Source organism: Prinia subflava, chromosome 10, assembly GCF_021018805.1.
Source record: "Prinia subflava isolate CZ2003 ecotype Zambia chromosome 10, Cam_Psub_1.2, whole genome shotgun sequence".
NCBI classification, from domain to species: Eukaryota; Metazoa; Chordata; class Aves; order Passeriformes; family Cisticolidae; genus Prinia; species Prinia subflava.
In genome coordinates, this window is record NC_086256.1 from 27,850,636 (window position 1) to 27,872,186 (window position 21,551).

Consider the following 21,551-nt stretch of genomic DNA (forward strand, 5'->3'; position numbering starts at 1 on the left):
AAAATGATAGTGATGGAGCTGTATTTTTTGCAGTTTTATTTAGCAGGATTCTGCCTTTGCAGAATACCCTGTGTATTCAGTATTTAGTTAACTCTTTCTGTGGTTTATATGAAACCATAATTAAATGAAAACCTTTTTACTGTCTTTTGTTTCTTGTTCCTTTACCACTTGAGTTCAGCTACTTTTCACTGTTTTGCTGTTGATGATTATCTCATTATCTCTTGTTCTGCTCTTCATTGTATTTGTGGCTTTCAGACAAATAACTGAATCTTTACCTTGGGATACTGATTAAAGAGACAGAAGTAGAAAGAAAGCTTTATAACCCTGGAACTGAATGGAAGTTGATCATGTTCATAGGACAGACAAAAGTATATGTTTCCGAGGCACCAGTTTGTATCTGCTTTTAATGTAGAAGCGTTGATAACAATTTAGTTGCCTGTAATTGCAGTTTGCAGTAAAACAATGTGGGTTATACTGTCTTCTGAAATGCACTTTTTATTGTCCTTTAAGATGCTGTGTCATCAAGAGCCGAGAGATCAGTGTCTGTGCACAACAAGAAGGTGGCTGTGACAGGTGTCCCTGCAGGAGAACCTTCTGGAACAGCTTCCTTGGCTGTAGTGTTAACAAAGAGTTCCAGAGCAGCATCTGGTGATTCCTCAGATAATGTCCCCTCTTCAGCTCCTCTCAAAGATATGAAAGACATTAGCAGGACATCCCTTGAGTCAGTGAACAAAGTGGTAAATGCATCCAGTGTTAGTCCTACCATTAGCCATAAATCTGAGATTTCAGAAGACCTGGAATACGTAAAGTCAGAGGAATATGAGAGTGGAGGTGCTGATGTTAAGCCTTTGGAGAGTTCTGATGTCCTGCTGACGTTAGATGAAGGACAGGAGAGTTCACTGGATCGCTGCTCTGAAAACAAACAGTCTCAGAAGGAACTGCTAGATGTAGCTGTGGGAAGTCTTCATGATACAGAAGAAATCTTAGAACAGAGACAGTCAAATAAAGATGCTGTGAGTGGCCCAAGCATAGAGGAGACTTCTCACAAACTCAGCAGATCTGCAGAAGAAAAAGGTAATCTGCTTTCAGAACAGCTCTTGAGTGAGAAAGAGCCATCGTACCTTGAAGACTTTGAAGGATCCTCTTCCAGAAAACAAGCTTCAGCTGAAGAAACGCTGTCTGGGGAACGCTACAAAAACGACTTTGAGGGATCCCTGCTCTCTGCCACCGGGGTGTCCCTGCCGGAGCAGTCCCAGCACAGCCAGGGCAGCCGAAGCAGGTCCACCAGCCTGGGCAGCGATGGCGAAATCAGCGAGTACCTCAGTGACAGGTCTCTCTCTGGCAGCGTGCACTCAGAGAGGCTGCTGGAGCTTCAGTCCCCAACAGAACTTGTGAAAAATACTGAACGCAGAGATGTGGAGCAAGAACAGCCTCCTGCTTGTTCACCGCTGTGGGCCTCGGCTTCAGTCACAGAAGAAACTGATAGTTTGTCCAATTTCAACATTGGAGATAGAGTACTTGTGAGTAAAGTGCAGCCTGGAACACTGCGGTTCAAAGGGCTGACTAAATTCGCCAAAGGGTTTTGGGCTGGCGTGGAGTTGGATAAACCTGAAGGGAACAATAATGGAACTTATGAGGATATTAAATATTTTGATTGCAGAGAAAAGCATGGTATTTTTGCTCCTCCTCAAAAAATCTCCCACATTACAGAAAGTATTGATAGCCATTTAGACACAAATAAGGATGATGAAGACTCATTCTTTGATGATAGGCTGGAGAAACAACACAAAGCTGAGCAGAAAAGTAAAGAAAGTTCCAAACCTGGCAAAGAAGCTGAAAGCCAGAGCAGAAATGCAACAGAGAACTATTCCCAGGATAAAGCTCCTGTGGACAGAGCTGTTTCAGAAGCCTCAGCTAAAGACAGGGTTGATGAGGAGTTGTCATCTAAAGCAAACAGCATAAAAGGTATTTCTGTAGCTACTGGTTCATTTGCCCAAGAACAGTCAGTGGTAGATTACCTGAAGGATGCTATAAAAGAGGATGCCAGCCACACTCCTCTCACTTCTAGTGTTGTGGATGAGATTTCTGCTGTTCAGTTGGATGACATGTCAGATTTCCTTTCTGAAAAACTGGAGAGGCAGAAGACACTGGGAGAGGAATGTGCTGAAAAGTTGGATGATCTCTCTCCTGGCATCGTGGAGAAGCCTGCAACTCCACTGCTGGATTTGCTGACAAAAGAAAAGAACCAGTTAGAAGCACAGCTCAGCCTGCCTCTTAGAGATGAAGAAAAGTCAAAAGACCAGCTGGAAAAGGTCAGTTTGCTGACAGACAGTCTACTAAGAGATTTTGTGAAAGACACAGTCAATCAGTTACAGCAAATAAAGAAGATCAAGAATGAGAAAATCCAGCTCAGCAACCAGGAGCTCTGTGATGTGAAGGAGGAAGCTGCTGCCTCACCCCAGCGGGTTGAAAAGCAGATTCCAGACGGACTGAATAACTTCTTCCTAAGTTCTGATTTGGAAGATGACAGAGAAGAGCTTTCCTCTCCAGACATGTGTCCCAGACCAGTGAGTAGCATACATCTTGCACTGATTTTGATTTTGATTTGAGTTGATTGTGCCTTTGACTGGGGATGACTGAATCAGGAATGTGGTGTGGCACCAGTTTTTCTCCCAAGTTCTGTTGGATGATGTGGAGATTATCTGTAGGTTCTGTAAGTGTCTCATACATTTTTGTGTATGAGTGCATCGCTTGTTTTGGTAGCCATCTACTGCCAACTATATCAGTAAAGCATTTAAAAATGTAAGCTGAGTGAGACAACAGTGTGACACCACTTTCACATTTACTCTGTGCCTCTTGATTTGCAGGAGAGTCCTGTGTTCGGTGCCAGTGGCCAGGAGGAGCTTGCCAAGAGACTGGCAGAGCTGGAGCTCAACCGGGAGTTCCTGAGTGTGCTGGGAGATGATCAAGACTGGTTTGATGAGGACTATGGCCTGAGTTCCCGTAGGCAGCAGCAGAAGCAAGCCGAGGAGCCAGCAGTGCTGCCCCAGGCAGAGCCGCAGAAAGTGCCCGCGAAGCCGAGCGAGGAGGCTCTGGCGGTGCCTCACACCGCGGTGGAGGTGGAAGGGATGGTGCATGCAGCAGCTGAGGAACTCTGGAAACTGAAAGAGCTGGGTCACGATCTTCAGAGCTGCAGCCTTAAAGCAGATCTTGGTGGTACCCTCCAAGAGCAGGACACAGACACCATAAACAAGCAGGTTTATAGAAAGGTATGGTCTTCAGACATTTTGGTCTTGCCCTTTGAAAGTTTATCATGGACAAAATAAGCCCTAACTTCTACTTCTTCCTTTTTTCAGGTGGTATTTGATTTAACAAGGGAGATCTTTGGGGAAATCTTTGCTGAGGATCCTAATCTGAATCAGCCCATTTGGATGAAACCGTGTAGGATCGCATCTGCTTATTTTCGCCGAGTCAAAGATCCAAATGATCTGGATGAAATCAAGGTAGGAAGAAATCTTTGTTGAGCAGGGAAAGTAAGATGAAAAACATTGAACTGGCATTTAGCTGAGTGTTAGAAGGTCATAAGAGGTGTATCCAGCAAGAGATGAGTTGAGAAAAGAAAGATTACCAACCTGATGGAAAATATGTCAGATGGTTTTTTTTTACTCAACAGATTGGCCTCCCTGTCCTTATGACTGCTCCTGGTTGTTTTTAAACCTCAGTCCTCTGTGCAGAACTGCCAGGATGACCTTGATCTTATAAAATTGGTATGCTGACAGCCTGCTGCTGTAGCAGATTTCTGTGGAGCTCTGTATGGCTAAATTGGAATGGATCCAACAGTAGGGTAGGGCCAAATGGGATGAGCTAGATTTTTCACTCAGACACATACACACCTATGCCAGCCCCAGTGAGGACAGCAGGAGTTGCCCAGAGGAACCCAAAATTTGACTAGTGAGGGCATTTTTGTATTTGACAAACCAGGGGAGGCCTCCATGTTATTGGTGGTAGCGCTCAAGGAAGGACAAAATTGTCTCCCTTAAAGCCCTGCACAAGGAACCTTCCATATGGCTCATCAGGACACAAATGAAAACTTCCACCTGCACTGTTTCTTCTGAAATTGAGGAGGTTGACTAAATTTTGATTAACCTGCTGAAGATACAGCCTGTTAACTGTCCAGAAAAGCAAATTAAAAAAGAAATAGTATCTAAATCACTCTGATAGTTGAGAAGACTTTCAAAAGCATGTGGCTGGGGACAGCAGGGACACGGGACAAGGACACCAAATTCCCACTGTGCTTTTCTTTAATATTTTCCCATAAAATAAATTGTCAGAATCTGCTGTTTGTGTAGTGTTGAAAGTGTCTGTTCTCAAGGCTGCTGCAGCAGTGGGTGTCTTGTTTTTCCCTCCCCACTTCTGGGTTTAATAACTGTCCTGCCAGCTGATGTGAATTCCATAGTGTGACTTTTTAGGGGAGCTGCTTTGTGCACAGCTTTAATTTCTTAGCTCAAATGTAATAAGTCTCACCTTTACTGTTCTGTAGAACTTCATTGCAGCTGAAGTACTGAAGTTGTTCAGCCTGAGGAAAGAGCCTAATCACAAAACAGACTGGCAGAAGATGATGAAATTTGGGCGGAAGAAACGAGACCGGGTGGATCACATACTGGTAAGTGGAAGAAAATAAGCAGTCGTGTCAGATACCGTCCACCAGACTGAAGTGTGGCATAGGAGTGTATTTTCAGTATTCAGTCATGCTCTTTAAAAAATACAAACTGTACATGAGGTACATGTCAGAAGTCCAGTGCCAGTGAGGGAAGGTGACTTAATTCTGCCTACTCATTTGACAGCAGTATAAATTCACTCACTCACAAAAAGTTTAAAGCAGGAATTTCCGGAAAGAAACACTGAAATATTTGACTGAGAGTAAACTTTTTCTTTGAGAAAGGAATAATGTTTTTCCTCTTACCTTAATTTAAAATGTTTTTATTTTGAAGTAATATTAATTAATTTGAGACAGTGATACAGAGAATGTAATTAAACTAGTGAATGCAACTGCCACTGGGGTGGTGTTAAAGCTGCCTAAGATGGAGCATGTTTGGCTGTGTATAGTTTCTGAAAGTTACTTTGTTGGCTTGTATTGCTAAGATGATTAACACCTTTATTGGCTGTAATGATAGTGAAGGTTCTGCTTGGGAATATGAGTTGTCATTAACAGTGTGCTTCACTTAATTACACCTGGAATTGATTCCACACAACAAGCACATACAAGTAATTTGGAGTCGTGGATCCTGTGGGCCTTTAAGTGCCCATCACTGGAGGGTTTCCAACACAGGGGTTTAACTATATGTAAATAGAATATCTATTTATGGAATATCTATTTATATATGTAAAACTGTATTTTACATATAGTTTAATTACATGTAAATAGAATATCTATTTATAGATCCCAGTACATCCTGATACACTGGATTCTGGGATGTAGAGGTTGTTAAAGCGTGCACTAAAATGTTCTATGTTTAGATCCCCAAGGGAACTAATATTACAGCTGTTATGCATGTGTACCAGCTTCCTAATTTTTTTGCTGCATAGCTAGAAAGAAAGATTCCTGACTGGAAAAATTTATTCCAGTTGAAAGCGTGCAGAGTGCTTCAGGTGAGGTTTGAAGTTCAGGCAATCCAGTCTGTGATTTACATGCAGACCCACACAGCAAAGATTAATGGAGCTTTGACAACTTTGGCCTAATAAATAATGTGTTTAATTTTATTTTGTTCTCACGAGAATATCATAATAAGACTTTGGCTGAAGACTGGGAATAACTCAGTGAAGGCTGCAGCACGCCATGCCTTAGGAATAAGGCAGTCTCAGGGGCATTTCTTACGAATTCATATTGTGATGTGAGGCACTGTCAGAGGAACTTTTAACTGAAAACCTAAGGGGAGATAATGTTCAGTTTCTCTTGCCTTATTTTATTAAAATCTCTGGGAAGCATGAAGTACCTGGACAGCTTTCTCTGTCTCCTAGTCAGCTCCAGCCTAAGGTCATGAGTTCTGTGGCAACACAGATCCAAGGCCAGAAGAGGATATACAGGTGCAAGACCTGCTGCCTATCCCCAGTAGCTCATGGGATAGCCCTAAAATGAGAGGCCGGTTTTAGGATTCTCCACATTTTGTTGGAAGTGTGTTCAAGTAGTACAAGAGAGCAATTTCCTGAAAGAAGATGAGGTGGTTTTTCTAGGTTTATGTGGTGTAGAATCATCTTTGAAAATCACAATTCAAAATACTTAGTTCCAGTTTTTGTAAAGATGTAGCCAGTGTACACCACTGCAGTGCGTAGGGGATGTCATGTGAGTACACACACGAGCTGATTGATTCTCCACATTCTTTTGATGCTTGTAAAGACAATGATTGTTAAAACAAAACATGATCTTTTTAAAGCAGAGATGAACATTCTTAGGCATCTGTTACTTGCATTTAAACTTCGAGCACAGTTTCTTCATTTCCACTATAAGTCAACCTTAAAATGAAAACATTCCTTCACAGTTTTCTGTTGAGACAACTGTGTATTTTAGTGATATTGAGAAGATTGAACACACCTGACTGTCCAGTACTGTCTGACCCACGAGCTGGGGGTGACTTCTACTTCTTCTGTAGGCACAGAAACAAATGCCAGGCTGTTTTACTGAACTTATTCTCTCCCTGATTATACCTGGATGCACCATTCTGGGTTTATCACATTAAACCCTATTCCCAGTGGAAGGTTCATTCCTGTGGGGAAGGGGCACAGCAGGAGAAGCAGCACTGGTGATCCCAGTGACACTGGGACCTGTGAGCTGGTGTCACAGCTGCTGGGAACTAAGGGGAGAACGGGATGGATTAATGCTTTGCCTTCTTGCTCTGCTTCAGCTTTGCTGCTTCTTCCAATTGCTGCACCTCTAGTTGCATTTTCACTTCAGTCTGTGCTTTCCCAGCATTGACACCAATGTGGTGAGTCATGTTTCAGTGCCAGTGACAAAAGAACATCTTCCTCTTCTCCTTTTTGCAGAATTCTTTTTGTCTTCAATCAGACACCTCTGTCCTCAGAAAGGATTTTTATTGGGATTCTTCAGGGATCCCTCTTATCTGCTGGATATTCACTCCAGTTACTAACATTTACAGCAAATCTTGGCTTTCAGTAAACAAGTACAAGAGATTCACATTTATGAAAAGCTATTTTGTTTAAAATCAAGTTAAAGGAATATCTAAATGTTTGCTTTCTTATCTTCTTGTCCCTTGGTGTTCTTCTTTTCTCACATGTGTGCTGTCTGTGCTCTGTGGAGCATGTCAAATGTACATTTTGGTACATCAGGGCTGCCAGTATCTTTCAAAACCTGTTTTTAAACTACACCAAGAACCCTCTTATCTCCTTATTTAAGTTCAGGTGCTGACAATAGGTTGTTTCCACTCCTTTTTTTTCCAATTGGGTTTTCAGCCAAAACCCTCTGTGCTGATCTGTTTGCATGGGGCTAGAACAAACTCTGCCATTGCTTTCCCTGCCAGCCCCCTTCTCTTTTATCTGGAGCTTGAGAAAGAGCTCACATGATGCTGCCAAACCTATGTGTTTGGTTTTCACACCTGAGAGGCCTGCCAGCAGAGTGCTGAAAAGTGCTTGATCTTCTGACCTGTTGATTTAACAGCCAAAATGTTTCTCTCTGTGCAGAAACTCTGCAACAAAGCAGGGCTGTTCCTACCGAGCTGGCTTAATTGGAAAGCTCGAGGTGCCACTGCTGCGGCACCCCAGGTCTAAACCCAAGGGAGTGCACAGTAAGAAGAGACTGAAAGGCTGTTTGTATGCTGTGTCTTAAGGTTTCCAGGCACTCTGAGAGCAAAGGGCTGCGAGAATGCACCTGCCTGCCTTCCCCCTGCTGGCCTTCTTCCAAGACACTACTTTATATCTGGATGCTTATTCTTTTCAGTCTCCCAAATAGTCCACTGACTCCTTAAATGTAGTTTGTTTTAGAGATATTCATGTATTTGAACAGGAATCTCAAGAAATCAAAACATGCTAAGTCACTCTCCAAAGTTCCTTCTGATTGTATTACTTTATGTGGGGTTTTTTAGGTGCTGTGACATTTATTAGATGGCCAGCAGGATCATGTGACCATGTTATCTCCTGTTTTTTCTTCTGTGTGCATGCCCCCCTTCTTCAATTTTTTTTTTACTAAAAGGTGTGCTTGCAAAAAAAACCCAAAAAGGCACAGAGAAAAATATACCACACAGCCTTCTGCATTTCATCACTATTTATCTTTTTCTGTAGGACAGAATTCAGTTTCATTAAAACTGTAGTTTTCCTGACTTTACCCAATGAAAGTATAGAGATCTTGCCTCCTGGTATCAAATATATGAAGTTTTACTTTTGTCATGAGAAAGTGCAAAGTACTGAAGACAAGCAAAGCCCATTTCCATGCAAGCCATGATAGTTGTCAAACATTAAAGAAATTGTCTCAATTACTTAGGAGCAGTTTGTGGTAACACAACAAATGGATCAAACCTTTCCCAGACAAAGGAGTTGCAACTGCCTCAGCTCAGATGGTGCAGCCAGGGCTGCAAAGCAGCACAGCAGTTTCCACACGTGTTCTGAATGCACTATAAACAAGACTTGCCTGCAGCTGCAAATTGCACATTCTCGCAGTTTTGCAAAAGTATGCTTGAGGAAGTCCTCCTAATGCCAAAGGAAATTGTGCACTCTGCCTCTGAGACAGGGGGAATGGTACAGGCAAGAGAAAATTAATCATTGATACTGTTTTTCTTTCTGGTGCTATTAAACATCCAGCCTTTTCTCTGCCTGGATCAAGTACCTTTTCCTCTCTTGTTTACTTTTACTTCTTTATCCCATGTATCTCTTTTTGCTGCTAGAGCACAGTAAAGAACTTGTCTCATCACACAGTTGTCAGGGAGACAGAATAAACAGCACCTTAGTGTGGATCTGGGGTTTGTTCAAGGCCAGTGAGATCAGATCTTTTAACCTGCTTGATTATTTTACTCACTCGCTTCCCCCACCCCCAGTGTTACCTTCACTAAGCCTTGACTTCACTTTTCAGCAGTGGAGTCACTGCTGGCCTGGGAGGGTCAGGCAGAAAATCCCATCAGTCACTGAGGTGCAGCTCCAGGTCACCAGCCTTGGATGTCATCAGTCCAGGTCCCTCAGCATCCCCTGGCATTTTTCTCCACCCACTTCCTTCATCTTTGGGATCTTCCCCCATTTCCTGGATCTTTCGTGCAGCAGCCACCTTCACTTTCTCCCTTTGAGCCCCCTTTTTTTCCCAAATAACTTCTGCTTTTAGGGAATCCTTTTTCAGCATCACCTCTTCTTTTCATGACCCCAATCTCTTTTTCTTTATTCAAATAGTCTATGATGCAGACACATAACACCTGATCAGTCTGCAAATTGCTGCTTCTATCTTATGCCTCTTTATTGATGGGAGGACTTGGGACATGCTGCTGTTCACTTTATCAGAATTTACAACCAGCACATACAGGTTGCAGGCAGCACATTTCTGTGAGTCTCTTTCAGACATTCATCCCCACACAAACCCACACCCAATTATCTACCACTTGTTAGCCTTCCATTTAAATTATTTTCACCTACAGCATTCTTCACAGTTTGATTGCAAATGTTGCTCCTTCCTTATTAGTAACAAGCCTAATGAAGCCATTACTGCCTGGTCCTTGACAGCTGCGTGGGAAAGAGGTGCTTGCAGTGGCAGCACAGATCTGTGAGCAGGCAGCGTGACTCTTCCAAAGCTGTTTGCAGGAGATCCCTGCCCCTCTCCCCAAGCTCTCTTAAGAGGGGGAGAAAGGAGCTGTCAGCCTGAAGCCCCGTGTCTAACCAGGGCCTTATGAATGGCTGCAAACCCTGCAGCAGTGCCAGTTCCCTGGGGTTCCCATAGCAGCCTTTTCTTGGGCTTCACACTGTGCTGGGGTTATTGAATCATCATTGTGCCACAGCAGCTGTCAGCTTCAAAACAGACCCGTTTCTGGGAGGTTTAGCTTCAGGCAAAGGGAAGAGACTGTGTTGGGGCTATAGTTCATGTTCTGTCTCAGAAAACAGCACTGTTACATACTCATGCTGGATTAGTGGATTTTTCAGTATGTTTAACCTTAATTTGGCAGTGTGTAGGTGTCTGCCCCACTTGTACACTGTAAATGTATTTTGAGTTCAGAGTGTAAGATCTATGGGCAAAGGACGTTTCTGCTGAAGCTGAGCAGAGGCAGAGCTTCCAATAGGGTTTCTTTGTCATTTTAAACATGAGTGATGTTGGCACTCATTCCTTCTTCTCTAAAAAGCTTGAGCTGTGTTAAGGTTTATCTGTAATACCAAAATGGTCAGTAAGACAAATTTTTAATAAGTGTAATTGAAGACATCCAGTTTGGAGAGACTCTCAATAAGACTTGATTTGCTGAATGAAATTAAATATTTCGGTCTGATACTAAACCACCTCTTTGTCAGTGAACAGTAAAAGAGGATTTTCTTTGTCAACAATTTAGTAATAGAAGGAAATCAGTACTCTTTGAATACACTGGTACAAAATTCCATTTGTAGTAATGCTGTCAAATCCAGTGAAGCGTGGAGTGTTCTGTGCAGATGAGTTGTAATTCTGTCTTGTAACACATGCAAGCATTTTGTCTTCCTGTGCGGAAGAATTGGAAGTTAGTTGTTTCCCTAAACAACTAAGTCCCTAAAGTTTTCTTATTATATTATAAACTGAACTGCAGTGAAATCTTTTCTTTTTCCCCTTCCCCTGTTCAAGGCCTTTCCATTATTTCTTACCAGTCTAAGCCTCATGGAATCAGCTTCTTGCAAAAACATAATTAGGGACTAATTAATTGATAAAGCTTCTGCTGTTGGCCAAGAATATCCCATTAGCTGAGTCCTTTCAAGTGAAAAACTTGTGCAGGAATATGAAAGCCTCCAAAGTCTCTTTTAAGGCCCTACAGTGAAAAGTAGAAAACATTCATACAGTGAAATAGCCTGGTTCAAACAGAGCTGTGTTCGTTTTGCTATTCCAAGCGTTTCCTGTAATCTCTTACAAAGACAGATATATTGTTGGCAGATACACTCTGCTTTGGACTGTTTCTGGAACTTTGCAGGCAATATTATTTTAAAGCAACAGAATTGTAATGTTTGTATTGCCTTTCTACCCTCCAAGGTGCAGGAACTCCATGAGGAAGAAGCGCAGTGGGTGAACTATGACGAGGATGAGCTGTGTGTAAAGATGCAGCTGGCAGATGGGATCTTCGAGGCCTTAATCAGAGACACTGTTGATGTACTGAACCAGATAAACGAGAAACAGCGGAGGCTGCTGCTTGTCTGACAGTGCTGAAGTGAGCTCAGAGCTGCCAACCACGGAGTCACAGGCCTCTCTGGCTCCTGCTCTCCTCCCTGCACGTGCTGCGGCTGGACTTCCACGCGTGGGGTTCCCAGGCAGTTCAGATGGGATGAAAAGAACCTGAACTGGCTGCCAAGACCTCGCACCAGATTTATTGTTTGGAATGAGCTGATCCCTCACTTGAGGCTGCTTTGAGGAGTGCTCAAGACTGTCCATGTGCCAACGCAGTTATGTCACATAACTGTCAGCAGCTGCCCAGGGCCCTGGCCTGGGGCTTTGGCATGTTCGGTTTGTTCCCTGAAAGGGTTGGGTTAAGTTGGGATATTGGCTGTTTCGCTGGAATGGTGGTCAGCCATCAGTACTCAACTTGTCCTTAGAAATGTGAGTCATTTGGAGAAGCAACAGTTTGGTCAGGTTTTGGTCACAACAGAGACTTACCATACTGAACAGTGTTATAATCTTAACACATCTTCTCCTGCAGCCCTAACAATGTGCATCAGTTTCTTCTGCTTCAGAGCCTATTTAATTCACTTCTTGTGAAGCTGGTTTTCATCTTTCTTCTGTGATGTGGTACTGAGCATGGTGCCAGCCCAGTCCAGGGGAATTAGATGATGTGGCTTCCTGCCTACAAGTAAAGAATTCTTGCTGCTTTGCTCCGAGGCGGAGCAAGATAAAGCCTGCCTAATGTCAAGCGTGAAAGATGAGCCCGTGGACAACTTTCCTCCTACCGTGTAGCACTTCTCTTCCTGGAGCACCAGCTGCTCCCAGATAATGGATACTCAGGATTTTTTCAGGCACGAGACATGCAGGAGTGGAAAATATTTCCTCACAAAAATTTGGCCTTCAATCCCTCAGCTTTCTCCCTTACTGTCACCTAATGAATTGGAGAAGCTGTTACTTGAACAATTTAGAGAACAGAGTGTATTCACCAAAGAAAGCGGTGTCTGGTGCTTGACTGTCTGCATGTTTTGTGCTTGTGGGTTTTTTATTTATTTTCAGATAATTTATTAAGTGGATTACAGGAGAGTGTCCTGTGCAGTTGGCTGCACTGTCTTGTGTTTTGAGACAGACGAACTTGAGAGAGCATCTGGTTTGGAAACTTCCCGAGCACCATATTCTTTGCACAAAACCTCCAGCTTCATGAGGCAGATAGAGCAGAGTGAAGGCAGGAAGAACCAAACCTCAGTGACCAAGGGTGGGGTACAAAGACAGGTCTAGGAGTGGAGCTTGAAAACTGAAACATCTGGTTTGGACACAATGGAGAGTTGAGGGAGCTGAGCTGAAAAATCACATGAAAATTCCCAGCTCTTTCTATTCCCTTCCTTTCCCAGAACTTCTGCACCATGTTACGTGGTTGATTTGGTGCTGGATTCATCTGCAGTGTTATTCTGCTCAGTGCTGGTTCCTGACCTGTTCTTCCTGTTCTTTTGTTTTTCTTGGAGGAACACGGATGATCTGGGGTCGAACATTGATGCCTTAATAGTGGATGTCCTTGTTTGCTAACCTGGGACAAGACCCAGAGGAGAGTCAGATTCTCCAGGCACTGGAGTGTAGACAGAAATGTTGAAGCCCTTAGAGGTGCCCCAAAGATGCTGCAGCCCACAATAGGCGTGGCGGGGAGATCTCAACTGTTTCATTCATCTGCTTGGTTCATACCTCTGCTACTGCTCCAGTTTGGTTTCTCTTTTCCACCTTTTTTTTTTCCCTTGGGTTGTTTATTGTTTGGGATTTTTTGAAAGCTATCATTGGAATATTTGCATTTTGCACAATGACGCATAGCTGGTAATTCTTCAGGGACAGCACTGGGAAATGTTGGATTTGCCAGAAGTCCATGCAGATTCTCAGATGTAGTCTTGCCAGCACCTCACTTGTGAGTTAGTGGTGAGCCATATTCATGGGAGCTCTGTGAGTGAAAGAACAAGGAGGAGGTAATGGTGGATAGGGACATCCCCAGTGGGGGTATGCATGTCTGTCCCGCAGTAGTGGCCCTTCTGGCTGGCTGGAAGTCAGGTGGTCTTGGTGGAGCACTGCTCAGCTTTTTTTTGTCAAGCAATTCATTTGTTCATGTAAAATGTCATGATGCTGAACCAGGAAACCCTTGGATGCTTAAGACAGAAGCAAACTAAAGCTGCTAGATTTAACCAGCATGGTGTGACTGATGGGTCACCGCCTCAGATTCCCTTTACTGGGTGTATCTCTTTCAATAGCAAGGATTGCTATTTTTATAGGTACCAATTATGGAAGGAGGACAGAAACCTGCAGAGTTGGTTTGTACCTAGAGCATCAGCTTAGGTTCTGTTCCCTAGATACCCTGGCCTGTGCTGAGGTTGTCCTGCATCCCCAGGGCTTCTTGCTCTTCTGAGGGGCTCATGGGGTGTTTCTGCTCTGTCCAGCAGGAGGGAGGAGGTTGTGCAGTCGGGCCTGACAGGGTATGGGGATCCATTGGAGATTGTGTGCCTGTCATATTTTGACTGCAGTACCCTCCACAGAAGCACTAACTATTTTTAACAGGTGTTGGACAGAAGGAAGCTGTGTCTAAGTAATGGCTTTGTTCCTTTGCAGGCATCACTGATTTTTTTTGGTAGCAATTCTTGCTAGGAGCATAACCCTAAAACAACGTGAACGTACGTGAATTACCTTCGCAATACCTCTTGTGTGTTGAGTTGCTTTGAGTTGAGTGCATGTTCAAAACCTCAAGTGGGTTGAGTACTTGTGGACTGATGATTACTGCGGTGAAGCAAGTGTCAGGCTGGGTCGGGCTGCTAGTGAGGAGATATGGGGAAGCCTGGGCTCCCACAAAGAGGCTGAATTCTCTGCTTCTCTCCCAAACAACATGATATTTCTGCGTCCTGGTTATCTCAGTGCAACCACATAAGAAGATTCAAGGCTGGGATGTTTTGCTGAGACCTGTGAGCTGTTTGGGGCAGCGGCCATCATCACTGGGGACATGCTGTTCCATCTTTGGAAGGATCTGAGAGCCAGGTGGGAAAGCCCAGGCTTGTGGGAACACAGTGCAAGTACCTCTCTAACAGCAGGATGCTCTGTGAGCTGAGCCCTGGAATATCAGTAGTTCTGCCTTTCAGAGAAGGCTCGTTGCTCACAAGGTGGAATGAGGGATTGAAAAATCCCATCTTGTTCCTTTTCCTTTCTTGAAAAAGTGGCCTTAGCTTTTTGCAATACTTGAATAAGTGTGTACCTGCAGAAGACCTTCAGTAGCACAGTGACAGAGACCTTTTAAGTGACTATCCTGCGAGGAACTGTGTGTAGTTCCAACTTTCATATCTCTTTGCTACCTTAAGAATATTAGGAAAACAAAGTACTTTTCAGCAGACAAGCAGTTGAATCTTACAAGGTATTTAGTGCATCTGAAGTGTTTACAAACGAACTAAAATGGAGAAAATCAAACTATTGAACTTATTTGTAATTTAAGTGTTAAATGCAAAATTATATACAGATGAAAAAGAAATACTGTAATTAACCTGCATTTACTAGGGTTCTTTTTTCCTTGATTTTGCAGAGCCTTTTGATACACATTTGCAAAGCCGCCTTTTGGGAGGCTTGGTCTCCCTGTGTACTGTGTTGTGGAGATGCTGAAAAGAAACCCGTTTACTGTGTATGTGTAAATAACCTGGTGACCTGGGGTTTGGGCCAGTTTCAGCTCATGTTCACATCCACAGCAGCTTTGCACAGTAGACAGACCCAAGGATGTGGAGGGGTTGGGGAGGTTTTTTTGTAATTAAGAATTGTAAAATAACCAGGGTGTTCCCTGTGTAAACCATTGTAAATATCTTTGGTACTGAAATGTACTTTAAGAGAACAAAATCTGTAAATAAACTGATTTATAAATTAATCTTGTTTCCTAGTTTTTATAAAATGGAGCTTTCTAATTACCCAAGCAGTTGCTAATTCTGATGGTGTCCTGGGGATTTGTCCCTTGTACATTCCTCTTTCTGTGTGATGCTGTACTTGGGATGCCAATCAGAGTCTACAAAATCCCATTAGAGTTGCCTTAATTATAATCATAACTTTATTAGAATTTCCTTATTGTTAAAGCTGACTGTTGATAACACCAGAAAATAGCATTGAGCAATCATTGCAGGAGTTCACTGTGGGAGAAGAATTACTCCTTGCACGTATTTATTTAAAATACGTTTTAAAAACTGATGGTTTAAAACATTTTTATGTTAAACAACAGTTTTGGAATTAAATTCTTCAGAACCTCAGTCTTTGTTTTATATCCCTCAATTAGGCTCCTAAATTGGTGCAGCTCTGTAGAGCTGCTGTTGGCAGCACCAATCCCTTCCTCACCAAGGGGCAAACATTGCTCCCTGGAAACTTCATGTATTGGTGGAACCTTTCTAAACCTTTGCTGTTTTCTTTCCAGGACAAAAAAACCCAAATCACTTTAACACATGAGCTCTGTAAGAGGACAGCACAGCACTTGCAGTGCCAAACCACAGATGTGAGCACGTGGTGAGGGAGTGGCAGCGTGAAGGTGTGAGCCAGGGGGCACAGGTGCCTCCTCAGTGCCTGTGGCCACTCCTGCTCCAGTACCTCTGCTGTGTTTTGGTGCCTTTTTATTAATGTACAGCCCAGTAGAAAAGGCTTTGCTTTCCATTTACTGCAGACCCTGGACAAAACCCAGCATTGGTCTTTCCAGCTTGGAGGACACTGTGACTCAACTCCTCCCTTGCCTGGGAGGGCTGTTTGCATTAAATGGGGGGAACCTGAGTAAACTAAACCATTGCATTATTTGTTTTTTGCTTTTCCTTAGCAGAGGTACCTCATCCTGGAGGAGGACTTGCTGCATTCAGGCTTCCATTATGGAAGCAGCTCTGCTGCAGTGCCGGTGTGCCGTAGGACTGGTCCTCAGCAGAGTGTGCTGGGAACACCATCACAGCCCTCAGGCACCATCACAGCCCTCAGACAGACAGGAGGACGTCACAGCCCTCTGAGCTCAGCGGCTGAACCGGCCAAACGCAGTGGTGGGTCCTTGGCTGTCCGAGGGGCTGAGCCAAAGTGGTGCTGCAGCCTCTGTGTCCTCATTAGTGAGCAGCAGGAGAGCACCCGTGCCGTGCCTTTCCTCGCCCCACAGCGATTTTACTGCACGAGTCCTGTATTTTTGGAAATTGTCTACTTGCATCCATCCCTGGAAGGAGCTCAAAGTGCATTTCACGTTGAAAAAAAAAACCTGATCTGTGCTTCTCCGGCTGAAGAAGAGGCTTCCTTTAAAAACGGCTCAAGCGGTGGGAATGCCGCCAAGGCGCTCCGGCGGGTGACGCAGCAAATGCTGCATTGCTCCTGCTGTCCTTGCCCAGGATGCCCAGCAATCAGCGTGATGAAGGCTCTCATTTCCTCATTTGCAAGTCTACGTTGCTTCACTTTGTCACTGACTTTCTACCCGTGGTGTTTGTGCAACTCTTCCCAGAACCCTCGGAGTGCAGCTACCTCTGACAGCCGTTTCACCTGTGGAGCTGGTGAAACTCCCGGGTTGGGCAACAGCCAGCAGCCGCCTTCCCATGGCACTGTGGATTGAGTGGGACTGTTTGGTGCCTCCCTTCTCAGGTACAGCCCACTCCCAGGTGCCTCCCTGGGGGTGTGGTGCCAGCTGCAGCCTTGCCACGTGCTAAAATGCCTGGCAGAGCACTGGAGCCCTTGAAATGTTGACTCTGCTCCAGGTGTCCTGTGCCCTGCCTAGCACAAGGGCTTCTGCAGTGTCCAGGCTCTCATTAACACAGCCCTGGGAAGAAAAGGAGCTGGATGGGAGCTGCTGAACACCAGCAGCTCTGCAGAGTGCAGGAAGGAGAGGAGGGGGGCTGCCCAGCCGCTGGCACCCAGCCGGAGCATGGGCCACTGCCTAGCAGGAATGCAGATGAAATGTAATGGAGTTTGAAAGCCTAGGGCACTCTCTGGGATGTCGGTCCTGTGGGGGAGGGAAAGGCACCCTGTGAGACCTGGAAACTGGAGCATACAAAACCTGTGGCCCCAGCCCTGCACCTTCCTGCCTCCTCCTGATCAAGGTCCTACAGAAATTTGGGGAAAAGGAGGAGAACAGAGTAGCTCTCTTCAGGAGGGTGATGGCTGGGCAAGTTCAGGGGTATAGAGGAGGCTTCTAAGTATAGATACCTTCTTTTGCCTGCCGGGTGTGCTGATGGCCTGGAGCAGGTGGTTTGTTCCTGCTCTGAATGTTTCTCTTGGCCCCAGTTTTCCAGCCCTTTGCTCCACCTGTACGAGACCTGCTGTGTCCCTTGGGCTGTGTTCCCTTCCTTATGTGGGTTTCCAGTGGCTTCCCTTGCATGAAGTCTAGACTGACTCAGATTTTGTCTGAGAATTTGCTGGAGCTGGAAGTTACAGTAATTCTAGGGGGCATCACAGATTGGATTTGATTTGATTCCAGCAAAACAAAGGAGCCTGCAGGGAATCCAAATGTGCTCATGGCTTGGCTTGAAGAGCTCAGCCAGGAGCCTGGTCCAGTGTCTGTGTCTGGCTGTGTTACTCCATGGACTGATGGAGCCAGCACTGCTCAGTGAACCTGTGATTGGGCACAGCAGTCCTTGGCAGGTGAGACCTTGCTTACGTTGCAGGACTACTGTCAGAGCAAGAGAGGAGTGCTCCGTTGTCATCCCTGTGGTATTCCCAGTTTCATGTGCCGCAATTAAACCACCTGCCAAATAATGATGTGGCAAATCTGGGCGGTGTGGCCTCCTCCAATCTGCTCCTTAAAGCTGGGAACATGAGCTGGACTGGAAAGCATCTGCTCTGTGCAACGTGGGTCATTGTAATCTTTTATGACTGTTAGTAGATCTGAAATTCGCAGGTGAAATGTTTCCTACCCAGACACACCAATGACAGTGCCAGTTCCTGCTGGTCTCCCTGGGTTCTTCTGAAAAGAGCAAGGGCTGCATGGCCGCTGTCCTTTGGAGCAGGGATGAATCAGCAGAGGGTGAATAGCAGGAGGCTGGTACTGCTGTATTCTCTCTGCAGACACAAACTACGTGAACACATTCGTCACATCCTGAGAATGCACCCCGGATTTGCTTTTGTGCCTCTTGTTATTACAGGCTGGTTGGGCTTGAAAGGTAGAAATCAGTGATTTCCGACCAAGCCTGTCTCATGGAGTCAGCAATTCCCAGCTGCCAGTGGGGGCTTCGGGAGGCTGTCCTGGTCTTCAGAGGTGTCAGCCTGGCAGAGCCAATGCAGAGTGTAGGAAGTAGTTGAGATTCACATCCACGCCAAGTGTTATTCCCTGTCTCAGCAAAGCTGGCAGGTCTGTGGCACAGATGCTGCCAAAGGTCTTGTCTGAAGCCATGTCTCAGCTGAGGTGTGACTTGTGCCACCAAGGAAGAAGTGCCACCTGGATTGGAATGGCAGGTGGCACAATTTTCCCTTGCTCTCTGAGGCAATTGAGGTTTTTCTTTTATTTGCAGCAGGACCACACTTTGAGTGGTGCTGTGCTGCAGATCAAGGAGGGCTTCCATGAGCCCATCATCTTGTCAAGTCTGGAGAAAAGAAAGCTGTTGAGCCTCCTCTGCAGCTGGTATTTCCAAGGTGCTTGCAGGGGTGTTGGATGCAAACCTCTCTGAACAGCCTCCGAAATGCCAGTGACGGGGTTGCCGTGATTGTATCATGAGTCTTGCATTGGTTGCGTGTTTTCTTTGGAGTCAGTTCCTGGAATCACACAATTAGGTAGGAACGTGTTCTTTAATTTTCAAGGAAGAAAGTCCATCTCAGGATCTCCCTGTGGCCCTGAACCTTCACAACTAAGGGGAGGTGAGGAGGTCCTGGGTCTGCTTACCTGGGCATTCTGAACATTTTATGGACAGGTTATGGATGCTTTTAAAAATGGACAATAAAAGCCTTTCTCCATTTTCTGAAATGTAGTCTTTTCCATCACTTCAAGGGCTGAACACAGAAAATGCAACCACTCTTGTCTCCTCTCTAACCCAGCACAGAGGTGATTGGAGTAGCTTTGTGTCTGAAAATTATCCATTTTGGGTGCACGAAGCAAGTTCTGCAGGGCTTAAATCATTTTGGTGAGACTGTGGCCGCCTTTGAGGTTCTCAGCCTGTTGATGTTGCCCACGCCTCACTGCCTTCAAGGAGATTCCTGCTGAGTGTTAGTCTGGGAAAGGAGATTTCAGACCTGATTGAGCTTAATGAACCAAAGGCAGTGCTCGGCTGCTGCACAGAGACTGTGCAGCACAGGAATATCTATGGTCATCCTTCACTCATGGCCTTGCTATGGAGCGAAGCACAGCTCTCCCCAAAGTCAAGCATGGCAGGGTAGGCGCTGAAGGCTTTGCTGTGAAAACAAGCAGGTTCCTGAAAGTGCCATGGGAGCCTAAAGCTGAGCTTTAGGGCTGGCTGGGGCTCAGTAGCCGGGCATCCAGTGTCACCCAGCACCTGTGTCCTGGTTTTGCTACCTGCAGGTTCCACTGGCAGCCAGAGAGGACAAAAAGGCAGAGAGTGCTGGGAGGGCATTTCTAAAACCTCCCCAGACTTCTACTGCTTCTTGGTTGCTATTATTTCATCTTAGTTGCTTTCAAATTCAACTTTAAAAGGGTTATTTCAAAGCGTCTGCTTCATCTTTGGCTTCCCATGCCCTGTCTCAGGGTGTTCTGCAATGAAAATATGTCTCTTCCCAGTCTGAGGTGGAAGAAAAGCCTCATCTCTTGCTTTGCAGCAGCATTCAAAGGAAAAAAAGGATTTTGGGGCAAGTCTGTGCCTGGAAGACTCCACACCCTGCCGCCGAGGGAGGCTATTACCTGGGGAGCCTTGTGGATGGGACGTGCCAGCTGGGCAGTAGGGTAGTTCCCGGGGCAGCAGGAAGCAGAAGCATCCCCACCCCAGGGCTCCGGGGATGAGCAATGGCATGGCTCACCTCCAAAGGAGCCACAGCCCCGGGCTCTGGGCTCTTGCCCCTCCGCCTTGCTGTTAGGTGCTGCTTTTGCATCTAAAAAAGGATTCCAGGAATTTGAGCTGCCTGGGAGGAAGGGATGAGCTGGATGGGGAGGATGCTGGCAGTTACACTGATACTGAGCACCTCTCATTTGCCTTGATAACCTAATCAAGCTGATGAGCCCTTAAAATAAGGCCTTAACCACGGGTGAGATAACGGTGGTGATTTCCCTGAACATAGGGATTTTTGTGTTTTAATCACCAGCTGGATGAGGACAAGTCCTGGCAAAGTCTCTGTCAGCAGTGAGGGACCACCTTTCAGAGCAGCCCTGCACAGGCTAGGCTGTGTCTCTCTCCCTCTTGGTTAGACAACGAGGCGTGATAATCCCTTAAAGACTTAATTACAGCTGACAGGGTTGGAGCAGACCATCTTCGCCCCGTTCCCATCAGCCTGGACCCACAGCAGATGGGTGGGAGCAATCCCACGGGTTGTGTCCACCATGCTCCGTGCCCCCGGCCAGGCTGTGTCAGGAGCCCCGTCGTTTCTCGGAGCCGTGCCCCGTGTGGAGCCCCTGCCCTCCGCTGCCCTGGCGAGCCTGGGCTCTGGCAGGCTTGTTTTTCTAGCATGGCGAGTCTGCCTAAAATGCCTAGGTGGGGCATGGATAATGGCCTTCCTGGGACAGAGCCAGCAACCAGCCCTCAGCAGCCATGGGCATCCCCAGTGCCAGAGGTTCCCTGGCCTCAGGGGCTGCGGAGGGAGCGGAGGGCTGGATTTTGGGGCTGTGTCCACCCCGGCAGTGTCTGGCGCTGCCCCGGGGCACTGAGCAACGGGCACCTTCCGTCTGGGAGCTGGTGACGTGTGTGTGTGCGTGAGCAAAGGCACGGCTGGGCCTGGCCGCGAGTGTGGAATCACAGAATCCTGCAATGGTCTGCGCTGGAAAGGACCTAAAGAACGTCTAGTTCCATCATCCTGGCGACCCTTCCACTAGACTGGGTTGCTCCAAGTTCCATCCAGCCTTGCCCTGAACATTTCCAGGGATGGGACATCCACAAATTCTCTGAGCAACCTGTGCCAGGGCCTCACCGCCCTCACAGGGAAGATTTTTTTTTTTCTGATACCTAATCTAACTCTCAGTTGGAAGACATTGCATTGAAGTGGCCACTGGGGGTAGAAGGCTGCTTTTTTTAGATGTAGATCTGGATTTTGTGGGTGTCACTGGATATCCTTGCTGGGGATGCCAGGCAGGATTTTGTGGGTGTCACTGGATATCCTTGCTGGGGATGCCAGGCAG

At 45.8% G+C, this 21,551-nt stretch overlaps 1 protein-coding gene across 6 annotated transcripts in view; it reads left to right on the top strand.

Moving 5' to 3' along the window:
- The window catches only part of CEP350 (centrosomal protein 350), a 71,273-nt gene extending 56,061 nt beyond the window's left edge, over positions 1-15,212 (top strand). For all 6 annotated transcript variants that reach the window (XM_063406589.1, XM_063406591.1, XM_063406590.1 and 3 more), the window contains exons 34-38: positions 511-2,567; positions 2,868-3,269; positions 3,357-3,503; positions 4,541-4,663; positions 11,183-15,212. In XM_063406589.1, coding sequence (XP_063262659.1) covers positions 511-2,567; positions 2,868-3,269; positions 3,357-3,503; positions 4,541-4,663; positions 11,183-11,347 — 2,894 coding nt within the window. In that variant the 3' untranslated portion in view covers positions 11,348-15,212. The remainder of the gene's footprint in view (positions 1-510; positions 2,568-2,867; positions 3,270-3,356; positions 3,504-4,540; positions 4,664-11,182) is intronic.
- The last annotated feature ends 6,339 nt before the right edge of the window (positions 15,213-21,551 follow it).